Source organism: Nymphalis io, chromosome 29 (assembly GCF_905147045.1).
Source record: "Nymphalis io chromosome 29, ilAglIoxx1.1, whole genome shotgun sequence".
Classification (NCBI taxonomy): domain Eukaryota; kingdom Metazoa; phylum Arthropoda; class Insecta; order Lepidoptera; family Nymphalidae; genus Nymphalis; species Nymphalis io.
The window spans coordinates 2198818-2215044 of NC_065916.1; the positions used below are offsets into that span (position 1 = coordinate 2198818).

A 16227-nucleotide genomic window follows, 5' to 3' on the forward strand; every position below is an offset into this window, starting at 1 on the left:
GGATTCTCCGTCCCGAGGATAGCAATAGAACTGTTGCCGTCCTTCGTGACAAGTCGAATAAAGTGTCTTTAGGGGGGTTAGTTGATAGCCAATTTAGGACAAGTCTAGGGTCCCATGTAAGTGAGCTTTTTATAGTTTTAGGCTTAGCTGTTCCAATCGCTTTAAGGACATGTTGATATGAAATCAGAGAATGTTTGTTGTTTTATGTGGGGCCCATAAAATGTCATAACTGCTGATTTGTGCAGTATGCTAAAATTTCTTTTAGAAAAAGGTGTATTAGGAATCTAGCTATATCGGTGGGCTGAGGAATTTTTGGGTTCACCTGTGAGCTGGAGCACCAAGCTAGCCATCTCCTTATAGCAGGAAAGTAGGTAGTGAGGATTGATTGTCGCCAACTCTTTCTTAATACTTCTTTTTCCTCTATTGACCAGTCTTTTATTTGTTCGCCCCACCCCCAATTTTCCAGACTTTCAGTGCTAATGTCTGCACTTGTGGAGGGGGTTGCGATGTTGTCACATCTATAAGAACTTCCGAGAGATTCTGAAACTCGTGCGGTTGCTTCAGTGTCCTCGATTTCAGGTCTTGTAGCCAGAATACTTGAGGCCACTCTGGCGCTTCTACTAGATAAGTTCCCATAGCGTTGTGTACTTTCGCCAAAGGTGGTCGAAATAATTCTAAAGTAATTCAGTGCAAATAACATTTTTATCTATCTAATGAAGTTTTGTGAAAAATTAATTAACACATTGAGTTTACTTTCTATTTGAAATTATGGATCGCGCCCCGAATAAAAACGGCGAAGTTAGTGATTCACATGTGCCTATTTCGGATGGTGTGTATACCGATAATAATCAGTGCCGCGAAGATGAGGATACCTCGAATTCAAGCAGTTCGAGCAACGAAGGCGAAAATGAGGGTACCCCCAGAAAAAAACGTTGACTGGACTCCCAGGTAACGGTCGATCCGAGAATCGACGCGTTATATGACCAGGTCAGTTTTTTTACAAATTTTATAATGCATCAACATTGTGGGACTGATAGCCACAAATCGAGTAGTCACGTAAACTCGGACCAAGTAAATAATGTTAGCTCCTTTTTATCCAACCCCTCGGTGTCAACAAAAACTCTAGATATAGGTACATACAAGATAGAGTTTGACGAGAAAAAACACATGAAACCCGCCGATGGGAATAGGTTAAAACAACTAATGGAGTTACACCATTTTAACACAGCCTTGTGTGCGGCACACACACGTGCGCTACAATAAAGCATTAGCTGAAGTCACTGCATCTCCGGGATTTTGAAACCTTAAAATCAATGACGGATTATGCTGCCTCAATAAAGGCAAAGACTTTTTGGCCCTACTGAACTATTTGTTGCGGGACTAATAAATTCTTTGCTGTACCAAAAGGAGTTGTTACAATCAGGCTTACAAAAAATACTAGATTGAGGTGGTAAAAACCTAAGCGAGCTAAATAGTGACAATCTATTTAATAAAATGAGCGCTACGTTTGGTGAATCTTTCGCTTCCTACAAAAATCAGAACGCACACTACAGATCGTCTGTGGCAAGAGAGCGGAATGTGTGGAGATTAGACGTTCATGATTCATATCAGAAATACATTTTTTTTTTTATAGAATAGGAAGGTGGACGAGCATATGGGCCACCTGATGGTAAGTGGTCACCAAACGCCCTTAGACATTGGCATTGTAAGAAATGTCAACCATCGCTTATAGCCAATGCGCCACCAACCTTGGGAACTAAGATTTTATGTCCCTTGTGCCTGTAATTACACTGGCTCACTCACCCTTCAAACCGGAACACAACAATATCAAGTATTGCTGTTTTGCGGTAGAATATCTGATGAGTGGGTGGTACCTACCCAGACGAGCTTGCACAAAGCCCTACCACCAGTAAACATACAAAAAGTAAAATACAGTGGTACATACAAAAGTATACAAACTGCTTTTCAAAATATTCCATCCAGCGAAGAATTTCTTTTTGACAAAGCAAAGCTACTGTCGCTTATTCAGTCCCTCGGAGGGCCACAAAACTGGTTGGCACAAACTCAAACATTCAAACCAAAAGACAGATCTAGTCTGAAAAGGAAAATTAATGAACCCTCAACATCTAGAAGTTATAATCCCACGAGACCCAATTATCAAAGCTCAGATAAGAAACCACAAAATAAATAAAAAATATGATTTTATGTGTGTTTTGCTTTTGTTAATTTAAGTGATTATGTAATAACAACTGTTATTGGGGAAAACTAGGCTGATATATGTATTATTCTATATGAATATGCTATAAGTGTCATCATATTGAATGTTTCCCTTTGAAAAAATAATAATTAATTAATAATAAACCTACTACAATGGTAAGTAAGTGGTCTACTTATGAAATTTTAATCAAAAGTGTTATATAACTGCTTTTGTATATATTATATACTTTTTTTTTATTATATAAGCTCTTAAACAGCTTATAGAAAAATGTGTGTCAACTTTAACGGACATTTGTTTTTAATCACCTTTTTTTTTGTTTCAATAAAACATACAAATTTTTTGGATTTGTTTTTTATTTAAATGTTACATCATTTGTTTGAATAAGATAGGACAATAAATTGAGTAGCAATAATATTCAAACTTAAAATTTGAATAAATTATGGTCGAATTTCGACCACTGGGCGACCGTATTATGACAACACACACACCCACGCACAAGAATCAACATCAATGTTGCTATTATCGATAATTGGTAGGCGGAGTAAATGAATCACTTGACAGTAAGTGATCACCACCATCTATAGACATTGGCACTGTAAGGAACATTAACCATCCCTTACATCGTCAATGCGCCACCAACCCTGGGAACTAAGCTGTTATGTCCCTTGTGTCTATTACTACACTGGTTACTCTTACTCTTCAAACCGGAAAACAACAATGCTATATTGCTGTCTGTTGATAGAATATATGATGAGTGGACCTAATTAGACTCCTTAATTATTATTAATAAGCAAATGTATATAAAATGTGTGTTAGAAATACTTATTTATGTACTTCACTTAATATATTTAATAATTACATATTTCTATATTGTATTTGATTTAATAAAAATATAATCGATTTCAGAACGTCATTGGTATTGTTTGTTAAAAAAAAAAGTTAAAAAAATATTTTTCCCGCGCTTTTATAAAAAAAAAAGAGAACAGAACGACTGTCATCGAATTAACGATATATGATATTTTGTTTTAATTTAATTTAAAATGTCTCATAATTTTATTATATTAAATATATTAAAATTAACAAATAATAAAATTTATTACCTCTACTGGTGTATTTATTATGTCACACATGATCCTAGTGATCATGTGTGACATAATAAATATAATAAATAATAATACATATAAATATAATAATTTAATTTGATTTTATTTATGAGAATATTTTTACTATTCTTTTTTTAAATTCGAGTTTAAATTTTAAATTTAAAACCAAGCCGAGATGGCCTAGTGGTTAGAACGCGTGAATCTTAAGCGATGATCGTGGGTGCAAGCCCGGGCAAGCACCGCTGAATTTTCATGTGCTTAATTTGTGATTATAATTCATCTCGTGCTTTACGGTGAAGGAAAACATCGCGAGGAAACCTGCATGTGTCTAATTTCATTGAAATTATGCCACATGTGTATTCTACCAACCCGCATTGGAGCAGTGTGGTGGAATAAGCTCCAAACCTTCTCAAAAGTGAGAGCAGGCCTTAGCCCAGCTGTGGGACATTAACAGGCTGTTACTGTTACTGTTTTTAAATTCTGATTTACCAGAAAAATTTCTGGAAAATAAACAACATTAAAATCAATATATTCTATTGATTTCGTACATCCAGAAGTGAAACAGATTTTTATAAAACCATCGAATTGCTCTTATATGGAAATTAATGTAAATTATTCTCTCAATTACTCAAAAATCCAAACAAAATATTTAAACACATTTCAAAAATCATAAGTCGCGCCAATAATTTATTACTTTATCTTTCTGTGCATTAACAAAATGGCGGCTTATAAATTAGCGCGCGTTTTTTTACAACGCTGAGCTGTGGTATGTAAAAAGAAATCCTAATAATATATAAAAGTACTGAGTTTCTTGCCGGTTCTTTTCGTTAGAATCTAAATACCCAATGGTGGTAACTTAATGTTAAAATTTAAATTGTAAAATGACTCCGATAGCATTTGAAAATTGCTTGTATAATATATATTAATATTAATAATAATGTTCTCCAGACCGATTTCGGCCACGGCAGCCAATCTCAAAAGATATTAGCCAACTGTGCAGGAGATATTATAGTGCACAAGTGTGTGCGCAAACACAGGTGCACTCTCTATTCCCTAACTCTCATAATTCGATGGGACGGCAATCCGACACGACCGGAAAGATTTCAGGCGCAGGACCAACGGCTTTACGTGCTTTCTGAAACACGGGAGTGTCCACACTTCCAAAATCCGGGCTGCTACTGAGAATTTTCTGACAGAAAAACCCAATAACTTTTTATTGGCCCGACCTGGGAATTGAATCCAGGACTGCGGCCTTACATCAAGCCACTAGACCAACGAGGTAGTCAAATATAGACTACACAAAGAAGATAGTAATTTAAATATCTCTCAAACAGAAACAAAATGGCGGAATGTCGGTCATCCATTGAACCAAGTCACATCGCTTTACAATATATTCTAAATGTGTTTTCATTATGTAAACAGAAAATAGTTACTTCGAAAACATCCTCTATCTCTTGGTAATATTTATTTATATATCGTTTTTCCATTTGTCTATAATGTGAAGTGTTATGGGGTTAGAGTGCTTTTAAAATTACTATACTGCCATACCCCTGGCTTGTCTGTTTATATTTTTTATATTATATGTTAAAAAGTTTCTCGTTATTACGTAAAGAAACGAAGATAGATCCAAATATATAAAAACAATAAAAAAAAATAATTAAAGTAACAGTAGCAGCGTGTGAATGTCACACTGCTAGGCTAAGGCCTCCTCTCCCTTTTTGAGGAGAAGGTTTTGGAGCATATTCCACCACACTGATCCAATGCGGTTTGGTGGAATACACATGTGGCAGAATTGCAGTGAAATTAGACACATGCAGGTTTCCTCACGATGTTTACCTTTACTGTCAAACATGTGATGAATTATAATCACAAATTAAGCACATGAAAATTCAGTGGTTGCCTGTGTTTGAACCCATAAACGTCACATTCTTACCACGGGCCATCTCGGCTCGGCGGCTTAATTGATAGAAAAAATTATAATAATATATTTCTTTTGTTATTTAATAATAAATTTGTATTGTAATGCTTTATAATATTTAGTTAATTTTAGTTAAAACATTTGATTGTCATAAATATAGTGACCAAGTATGTTTTAAGCAATTATATTGATTTAAGCAATTACATAGTGTGTATGTATATATATGTATGTAGGTTGGTATATTACATATTTGTATTGAGCTCAATAAATTTAAGGTAAATTTAAATAAGTTGTTCGCTTACTATGCCCGATTAGTGATTCTGGCTAAATGACACATAAACATTTCTCTTTACAGAGGTTGCCTGGAAGAAATCACTTTAAAGTGATAAGGCCACCTTTGCATACTATATGTCCTACTTGCTATTATATGTCACTAAATGTTTGTGCCGTGGAGTACCGGCTTAGAATAGTACTCCCCCAATCTCATCCCGTGGGTGTCGTAAGAGGCGACTGAGGGACGGGGAAAAGGGGGGATGGGCAGCAGCGTCCCCCCTCCCATAAACATCTTACCCCCTACTGCGCTCGCCAACACGCCTGCCCAGCGCGGCGAGTATGGGCAAACCCCTCCCTTAATGGCAGATGCGCCCAAAAAAAGGCCCCCAGTTACCGGCAAGCCCGCTAGGCCCGACCAAGGTAGCGGTCGCGGTATCGGCAGGGCAGGGGGTGCTAAGAATCACCGGTTCACGGCAGGCTACCGTATAAAACGACTGAAAATGGCAACGTATAATGGACGCTCGATGAGGCTGGACCATCACCTCGCCGAATTAGAAGTAGAGTTAAGTCATATAAACTGGCATATACTGGGGTTATCTGAAGTCCGAAGACAGGGGGAGGACACGATAACTCTAGAGTCCGGTAACTTACTCTACTTCCGCGAAGGTGATAACCTCTCCCAGGGTGGTGTCGGTTTTCTAGTCAAAAAGGATCTCATTAGCAGCATTGTGGAAATCAGTAGTGTGTCGAACCGGGTAGCGTACCTTGTCCTAAAACTTTCCGACAGGTACTCCCTGAAGGTTGTACAGGTGTATGCGCCAACTTCGACATACTCTGATGATGTGGTCGAAGCGATGTACGAGGACATCGCAAAGGCCCTCAACGACACCTCGAGGGCCCACTACAATGTTGTTATGGGAGACTTTAATGCTAAAGTGGGAGTACAAGATAGCGGTGAATCGAAAGTCGGACCTTATGGCTTGGGCTGCAGAAATCACAGGGGGCAAATGCTGGTAAACTTTCTCGAAGCGCAGGGGCTTTTTTTGATGAATTCTTTCTTTCAAAAAAAGCCTCAGAGGAGGTGGACCTGGCGAAGCCCCGATAACGTGACAAGGAACGAGATAGACTTTATCATTTCGAATAAAAGGCACATATTTAGAGATGTTTCAGTGATCAACAAGTTTAATACCGGAAGTGATCACCGCTTGGTTCGAGGCACTCTAAATATCAACTTAAAAGCCGAAAGATCGAGAATGATGAGGTCTACTCTCCGACCTACCATGCTCCAAGCTGCTCAAGGCTCCGAAAAGTTCCAAATGGAACTTCAAAATCAATTCACCGCGTTGGAAACCATAAGCAGCATTGATGAGAGAACCGACACGCTGGTCAAAATACTGCAAATCACATCCCGCAAGTGTTTTCCGCCACAGAGAAGAGACAACGCACCAAAACTCTCTGCTGAGACACTCGAGCTCATGAGAAAACGACGAGAACTACCATCGTTTTTGTCAGATAAGGCCTTAAACCGAACAATAAAAACGCTGACGCGACGCGATCTCCGACGCTCCAATACCCGTGCCATCAAGGCTGCGATTGAGCAAAATCGGGGATCGAAAGTGTTCGCTCGCAAGTTTGGGAGGCCGCGTCTGACAAAACTTAAAACTGAAAATGGTGGGGTCGTTACCTCTAGGCCTGAGATTATCGGAGAAGTTGAGAGGTTTTATGGGCAGTTGTTCTCTTCAAGATCGGATAAATCCGTGGGAATCAGTATTGATGACCAGCGCGCCCCTCTTATGCGCCATTACTCCGAGGAGCTCCCGGTCGTTGACCAAGGAGAGATTAGGGCGGCTCTAGAACAGCTTAAAAACAACAAAGCTCCGGGAGATGACGGAATCACAACAGAGTTGCTTAAGGCAGGCGGGACTCCGGTCCTGAAAGAGCTAGCAAGCCTCTTTAATTCCGTCATCCAACATGGCAAGACCCCGGAAACGTGGAGCGGGAGTGAGGTGGTACTGTTTTTCAAGAAAGGTGATAAAACCCTCTTGAAAAACTACAGACCAATCTCCCTCCTGAGTCACGTGTATAAGCTGTTCTCAAGAGTCGTCACGAACCGTCTCGCCAGACGACTTGACGAGTTCCAGCCCCCAGAGCAAGCCGGCTTTCGATCAGGCTACAGCACCGTGGACCACATCCATACTGTTCGGCAGATTGTGCAGAAGACCGAAGAGTACAATCAGCCGCTGTGTATGGCATTTGTGGACTACGAGAAAGCCTTCGACTCCATCGAAACCTGGGCAGTGCTCGACTCATTGCAGAGATGTCATATCGATTGGAGATATATCGAGGTACTGAGATGTCTGTACAACGCCGCTACAATGACTGTCCACATCCAGGACTGTAAGACGAAGGCGATCCAACTGCGCAGAGGGGTGAGACAGGGGGATGTAATATCCCCGAAACTGTTCACCAACGCGTTGGAAGACGTTTTCAAAACGCTGGATTGGACTAGGTATGGAGTCAATGTAAACGGCGAGTACATCTCACACCTTCGATTTGCCGACGATATCGTCATCATAGCAGAGTCGCTGGAACAACTCACCGAAATGCTGCGTAGCCTAGGCGAGTCTTCCCGGTGTGTCGGTCTCGGTATGAACTTGGACAAGACCAAGGTCATGTTCAATAGGCATGTCGTGCCGGGACCGATATACGTCGAGGGGAAACCTCTCGAAGTTGTTAGTGAATATACCTACCTAGGACAGATAATACAAGTCGGTAGGAACAACTTCGAGAAGGAAGCCGATCGAAGAATTCGCTTGGGATGGGCAGCATTTGGCAACCTTCGTCAAGTCCTCAAGTCGTCTATACCGCAATGTTTGAAGACGAAAGTCTTCAACCAATGCGTCTTACCTGCCATGACATACGGTGCCGAAACGTGGACACTAACTGCGGGACTAGTCCATAAATTCAAAGTCGCTCAGCGTGCTATGGAGCGAGCTATGCTCGGAGTATCTTTGAAGGATAAGATCAGAAATGAGATTATCCGGAAAAGAACCGGAGTCACCGACATAGCTTGCAAAATTAGCAGGCTGAAGTGGCAGTGGGCTGGTCACGTATGTCGTAGGACCGATGGCCGTTGGAGCAGACGAGTCCTAGAGTGGAGACCGCGAATCGGCAAGCGCAGCGTAGGGCGCCCTCCAGCCAGGTGGACCGACGACCTTAAGAAGGTGGCGGGCACCAACTGGATGCGGAAGGCGGAGGACAGGGAGCTTTGGCGCACCTTGGGAGAGGCCTATGTTCAGCAGTGGACAACGATTGGCTGTTGATTGATTGATTGAAATGTTTGTAAAGTGTGTGCAATAAATGATTAATAAATAAATAAAAATAAATATATTGAATTGAAATCAACTTACCACTTGACTGGGCCTGTCTACGATTGAAAGTGGTCACCACCGCCTATAGACTAAGAAATACTTAACAATTCTTACATCATGGTTGTTGTTACATTGGCTCACTTAACACCGGAACACAACAATAGCTATCGCTGGTTGGTGGTAGTATATATGATGAGTGAGTGGTCAAATGTTCCGGGGCTTTACTAGATACTAAGTTTTTTAAGGTTTGGGGTATGCCCTGTAGTCCGGATTTGTTACAAAAGTCTAGTCTATCTAGGTGTGAAAAGAAATGATCGATTTTTGTATATTTTGGGTGGTACCTTTGTGAAAGCCCGTCTGGGTGGGTACTACCTATTCATCATAGTGTAACTACAAGCACAAGGGACATAACATCTCAGTTCCCAAGGTGGATGGCGCATCGGCGATGTAAGAAATGGTTAATACTTCTCAAGTCACCAATGTCCATTTGCCTGTCCGCCTATGTGTAACATATATAGTTTTATATATATATATTTAAAATTTAAATATTTACATAATATTTTTTTTAAAGAATATACAATGACAATAAAACATAAAATAACCTAAACAGATAATACAAATTATAGAAAATACACGCCGTCCAAAATATCTGTGGCATTGTGCTTAGGACGCTGGGACTATCCCTGAAGCGCCATATATATAAATCTAATACATTATATAATTGTACCTGGACGACCGGTTCTAATGATCTAACCGTTTATTCAGGAAACACATCTGTATAAATAAACTTAGAAAGCAAAACTTTATTTATTTACAAAGCTTAAGCCAAATATAGCCATTACTATTATTCTTTATAAAAACAATTAATTTTTAAATTATAAAATAACCATTAATAAAATAACTTTTAATTGATAAAGGGAAATTAACTAAAATTATATGTTTAAAGGATTAGCTTAGCTGTCGTCTGATTATCAAATGTTGGATGAACGTTTGGAGAATGGTGACGGTGACAGTGACGGCCACGGCGACCATTCTCAACGGAACTAACTATTCATTAGATATTATAGTACACAAGTGTGCGCAAACATACATTCATTCCTAAACTGACAATCCGATGACACCCTAACCCTGGACTGAGATTGTCTTGTCAGAAAAACTGAGCCCTACTAATACTATATATGTGGAAGTTAGTATGTTTGTTAATAAATCACGCAATTTAGATAAAATCTTTTCTTTTTTTTAATATATAGACTAGCGCTTGACTGTTATCACACCTGATGGAAAGCGAAGATACAGTCTAAGGTGGAGCGCGCTTGCCTAGCTATACATTAATCTAACAAAATCTCTCTTTTACATGCGGGAAAAGCTGATGGAATCTGGTGAATTTTGGCTGGACTGAATTCGAAGCTGTGACTTCGAGATCCACCTTTGAGGATTGCTTGAATACCAATTATTTAAAAATAGCGTAATAGCAAGTTATATAAAGTAATTATATAGTCAATACATGCCTCCGGTTCCATCACATTTTAACATATTTATCGAAAAACTTTGAAAGTACTTGATTATAACTCTTTACTTTATAATATTAGCGGATTCAATTTGTATATTTTATCCGTAAGCCTTGTTAGTAAATGTGATTCTGTCTGTGTGTGCTTAATCTTTTTATTTTTTTTATAGTGTAAATAGGCGGACGAGCATATGGGCCACCTGATGGTAAGTGGTCACCAACGCCCATAGACATTGGCATTGTAAGAAATGTGAACCATTGTTTACATCGCCAATGCGCCGCCAACCTTGCGAACTAAGATGTTATGTCCTTTGTGCCTGTAATTATTCTGGCTCGTTCATCCTTCAAAGCGGAACACAACAATAGCAAGTACTGCTGTTTTGCGGTAGAATTTCTGATGAGTGGGTGATACCTACCTTGCACCAAGTCCTACCACCAGTAAATCAGTAATCATTTTAATTAGTGTTATATATCATTTGAAACAGAAGGTGGGCCAGGATAGCGAAAGAAGTGTTGTATGGTTATAAGCAATATTTATTTAAACAGGCAGAGTAACCACCCTGCTCAAGTTCAAAAATAATTATAATCGTTCATTGAAATACATCGCTATTTATACCAAAGTCTAATCATTTTTTAATGTTGGTAGTTGTAAAAAAAATAATATCACGAAATTAAATAACACTGAAACAAATTTGTAATCAACTCAAATAAATATTAGGTTATTCTAAATTATATACGCGTTGATCCTAGCGTTGAGTTTAACACATTATAATGATGATTATTCGGATAATTAAGAAATTAATAGACATCCCGTTGAAATTTCTTGTTTAATTTTTGTTAATATTCATCTCGTGCTCGGCCATATGTGTATCCTATTCACATTGGAGCATGTGGTAGAAGAGCTCAGCAGTGGGACACTAACAGGCTGTTACTTAAACTAAACAATTAACGCCTTTCCATAATATTTTAGAAGCTAATTTTAAATTGGAATATATTATAGTGCACGAGTGCATTCACTGGTGGTAGGGCTTTGTGAAAGCTCGTCTGGGTAGGTACCACCCACTCATCAGATATTCTACCGCAAATATATAATAGCAATACTTGATATTGTTGTGTTCCGGTTTGAAGGGTGAGTGAGCCAGTGTAATTACAGGCACAAGGGACATAAAATCTTAGTTCCCAAGGTTGGTGGCGCATTGGCTATAAGCGATGGTTGACATTTCTTACAATGCCAATGTCTAAGGGCGTATGGTGACCACTTACCATCAGGTGGCCCATATGCTCGTCCACCTTCCTATTCTATAAAAAAAAATTCATAAGATATGACTCCTATACGAACGGAGTTCAGGCGCAGTATCAACGGTTTTACGTGCTTTCCGAGTCACGCCTGTACACATTTTCAACTTCATATTATCTACTAAAAATCTGTAACAAAAAAAACAACTTTTTTATCAGTTGCAGGGGCCAGCCACTTAGGATCTGCAGCCTTGTATCTAGCCACTAGACCCATGAGACAGTTATCAATATAGACTGATTATTTAAAAAAGTTTCATTCCTATAAGGGCGAAATAACATCGTAGAATAAATATTTAAAACGCGTTTTCCCTCCTACGCGGTAAGCAAACTTTGATCCCTTATAAAAAGGGGTTTCTTCGTCCAACAGTCACTTCGTCTTTGGCTGTGAAGCGGCCATCTTGTGACGCGTTTCGTTATTGCTTCGATCATGTTGAAGATAATCGCTATCGTTTCTATAATGCTACTTGGTAAGAAATACTTTTATTAATAATAATAAATCATTAAGATTAATTTCTTTAAAATTTAAATATTTACATAATATTTTTTTAAAGAATATACAATGACAATAAAAAATAAAATAACCTAAACAGATAATACCAATTATAGAAAAAACACGCCATCCAAAATATCTGTGGCATTGTGCTTAAGACGATGGGGCTATCCCTGAAGCGCCAGCTTGGTCACCAGAAATGATTGACCAGTCCAGATATGTCTTTTCTTACTTGTGTTTTTAAATATAAAATGGTGGCCCATTTGAAATATTTATGTTAATTATTTTGTGCCAGCGACATGGTCGCAGGCTGAATCTAGGCGCTATAAAAGAGAAGCAGCCTCGTCCAGAGACTCCGACTCAGGTATCCGAAGGACGAATGTTCTAGAATCTAGAAATGCATGATTATGTTAGCGCGCATATAATTGATGGATTTAAGGAGGTGTCTTATGTATGTGTCTATGTGTTATGTTTATAATAAATGGTGAAATTTAATTTATTAGCATATTTGCGATGTAGTTCTCCGTGAAAATTATGAAAATAAGGCAGTTTTGGTATAGTTATCTATGTATTAAGTTTTAAGTGTCTTGTACCTGGCATTGGTTAACTTATTTTTTTTAAATAGCATCAAAGTAAAGCGAAGATTTATTTGCTGGAAGAAAAACCATTGAATAGATCCAAGCTGTTCTAGAATCTTCACGATTTTGTTGTTGGAGGATGACTAGAAATTTTATGAGTGGGTTAAGTAAAATAATTCATTACCAACACAAGCAATGGGAGACCAGGGGATGGAAGAGCCTGGTAATGATATTAATGGTGTCCTTTGGTTATTACCAATGGGATATTAATCCAACGTCACAAAAAATAATCCAGGTAAAATGAGTGAGTTAGTGGACATAAAACAGTCATCCGTCCCGACTTCGTACTGATCAAAATAACAAATCTACCCCTTTCGTTCCTTCAAATGTCAGCTTTTTAGACTCCGTAGTTTTGGTCGTGCGGTAGTCAGTCAGAAAAAGACTGTATATAGACAATGTTTGTAAATAGTGTGCCATAAAGACTTATAAATAAATAAGCCAAGCTCTAAAATAAAGAAACATATTTGTCTATCTATCTATTATATGGTAGCTATATTTAATGTTATCCATTATCATCATAACATGACCACTCAAAAGGGTTACGAACAAGAATATATTAGTGGTGATTGTATGGTACAGGTAGTTCCTTATGGGCTGCGAGCATATCTTGTGACTCCTGTGGTAGTGAATGCGCGTCTGCGTGCGGGACACGCCATTTCCGGTCCTGCTGCTTCAACTACTTGAGGAAGAAACGAGGACCTGACTCCCTTAAGGTGAACTATAACTAATCTGGGCTATTGTCTACGTAATGATTAATGTTTTGGGCAATTAAAGATTCATTTTGATGTATCTTTATTGCTTTGATAAAAACAATTTATTTTGATACTAAGTCTTTTATATTTATTTATTTGATTGCATTTAAAAGTCAATCACGCTGCCATAAAGGGGTCGACTTTCCTTGATTATTATGTTATATCGTACTAGAAACGTACAAGAGTTGAGATAAAACGCTGAATGCTTAAAACCTGTCATGGAATGTTTTAATGTGTTTATAATTCATCCCGTGTTTGGTTATGAAGGTAACATCTTGAGGAAACCGACTTAGAGTTCTGACACTTGTGTATCCATATAGGTGTGGGAGCAAAGTGGAGGGTTAAACGTCAACCGTTCTGTCAAACCGAAACACTTGACATAACTTTGTAACAGCGCTTTTTTTTAGAGGTTTGATTTTAGAATAAAGCGATGGATAGTTGGTATAATGGTATAATTGAGCGTCATGTTGTTCACTATCACAATATACAGCTTGTTACCCCCACTAATATTATTCATTAAAAACATTTTTTTACATCTTTTACAGTTCCATAACTTCCACGACTGGACTGATAACCTGAAGCCAAGGTCTTATTACATTGATGATATTCCTGATACCTGGAGCATGATGGCAGCGGATTATAAGCCTTACCCTTTCGAAGATACCTTCGAAAATAGACTGCAAGCATATGAACCATAAATGAACCTGAAAGGCTGCAATATCGTGTACAATGTGTATATAGTGTCACTATATAATAAAATATATAATACTTTGTAGTAAATTGTAAGACAAATTATACATTTATATCTTTGTTGTTTCTTTTAAAAGACTTTGTATCCTAAATGGCTGGTGGGATATAAAACCTTAAATATATAAAAGCATTATGTACAATAACGGTTGTAGTTATTTATTTATATTTAGAATAAATAAAGTTTCCTGAGAAAACGATAATTTTATTTTCATCTTATATAATATCCTGGGACATTATTCACACACGGACGTCTGATCCTAAACTATGCAGAGCTCGTTCTATGGAAACCAGACAACTGATATACTACATTCTTTTGTAAATACATACTTATATAGATAATTACACCCAGACTCAGGACAAATGGACATGTTCATGCACACAAATGTCTGTCCTGGGTGGGAATCGAACCCACAACCTTCGGCGTGAAAGGCAAGTATCTACCAACCACGCCAACCGGCTCGACCATTATATTTTTTGTACATTAGAAATAATCAAAGTTGCACCTTGTTAGCTGCGGAAGATAAACTTAAAAACTATCGAACAGATTATGATACGGTTTTCACTAATGTATAGAAAATGATTCATGAGAAAGGTTTTGGTGTAAAATTCATTATGGTTCATTTTGGTTTTGTGTAAATTGGCTGAAATATGACGATGATGATTGAAGATGTTGGAAAATATCATGATGACTTGGGGTTTTACGGTGTGCTAAGTTTAAACCATTAGTTTTATCATTACAGCACCACCTACCTCATATCCTATGACTTATTTCTTACTCCATTGGTTGCCTGGAAGAGATCGCTATGCGATAAGGTCGCCAAAATTGTATGCTACTCTTATTTGGGCTGTATCCATTCATACACTGGTGGTAGAGCTTTAAGTATAAACCACCCACTCATCACATACTCTACCGCAAAACAGCAGTATTCGGTCTTGTTGTGTTCCAGTTTGAAGGGTGAGTGAGTCCTCGTAATTACAGGCACAAGGGCAAAACATCTTAGTTCCAAAGGTTAGTGGCGCATTGGTGATGTAAGCGATGGTTAACATTTCTTACAATGCAAATGTCTATGGGCGCTGGTGACCACTTACCATCAGGTAACCATACATATACTAAAAAATATAAATTACATACATATAACATATATAAATTATTAAGAAGTAGCGTTAAGCTAAAACAAAAAAAAATGTTTCGTTTTTATATAGCCATATATAAAATATATATAAAATAAATAACATATATAAAAGGAGGCAGTTATTTTGAAATCAGAGACAGACGCGTCAATTTTATTCTTTTCTATATATAAGTTGAAAATAGTGGGAAAAAAATGACTGAATTTTTGATACTTCTCAATAGAATCTAGATTGCAAACCGGAAATTTTAAAGTATTTGTAAGACCATACTTGAGTGAAGCATATTTTTAAAATTCTTTCCAACAAAACTGTTGGCTGTACTGAGGTGGAACTGTTTGTTTGGGGACGTTTGACGGTCATAATCTATCTTTACTCCCTATTTATTTATGAATCAAATATTTAAATTAAGGCCATAGGTATATATACTGTATACTGAAATACATATAATAAAATTAAGAAATTTTACAATCAACGTTATAATATGGTAGGACAAAGTTGCATACAATAAAAATAATTTGATAGAATTTTTTAACAAATTTATAAGACCTTTAAGTTAAAATGTACTCGAAAATTTATTTTAGACGCCGAAAAATTCAACCAGCAGGGCTATTCTGTAAGAAAAAACTCACACTCGCTTCAGAAAACGGACGTGAAATGTCAGAAAGTGATATGCGACATTGATTAATAATTATAACATTTCAAGGATATAAGGATCAAAATAGTATATCATCATAAGTCAATTGTCAATATTTCAAGAGGGATTATGTAGTGAGTAAATAC

General features: G+C 37.7%; 2 protein-coding genes across 3 annotated transcripts in view; both read left to right on the forward strand.

Annotated features, from left to right (window-relative positions):
* The window catches only part of LOC126779524 (uncharacterized), a 75205-nt gene that overhangs the window by 41643 nt on the left and 17335 nt on the right, over nt 1-16227 (forward strand). The gene's annotated exons all lie outside the window — the stretch shown is intronic.
* On the forward strand, nt 12075-14381 carry LOC126779682 (uncharacterized). 2 transcript variants are annotated; one of them, XM_050503842.1, is made up of 4 exons: nt 12079-12153; nt 12472-12540; nt 13394-13527; nt 14112-14381. In XM_050503842.1, the coding sequence occupies exons 1-4, from the start codon at nt 12114-12116 to the stop codon at nt 14262-14264; spliced, it is 396 nt and encodes a 131-aa protein (XP_050359799.1). In that variant the 5' UTR covers nt 12079-12113; the 3' UTR covers nt 14265-14381. The 2 variants fall into 2 exon arrangements, with proteins under 2 accessions (XP_050359800.1, XP_050359799.1); XM_050503843.1 differs by lacking the exon at nt 12472-12540 and having other exon boundaries at nt 12075-12153.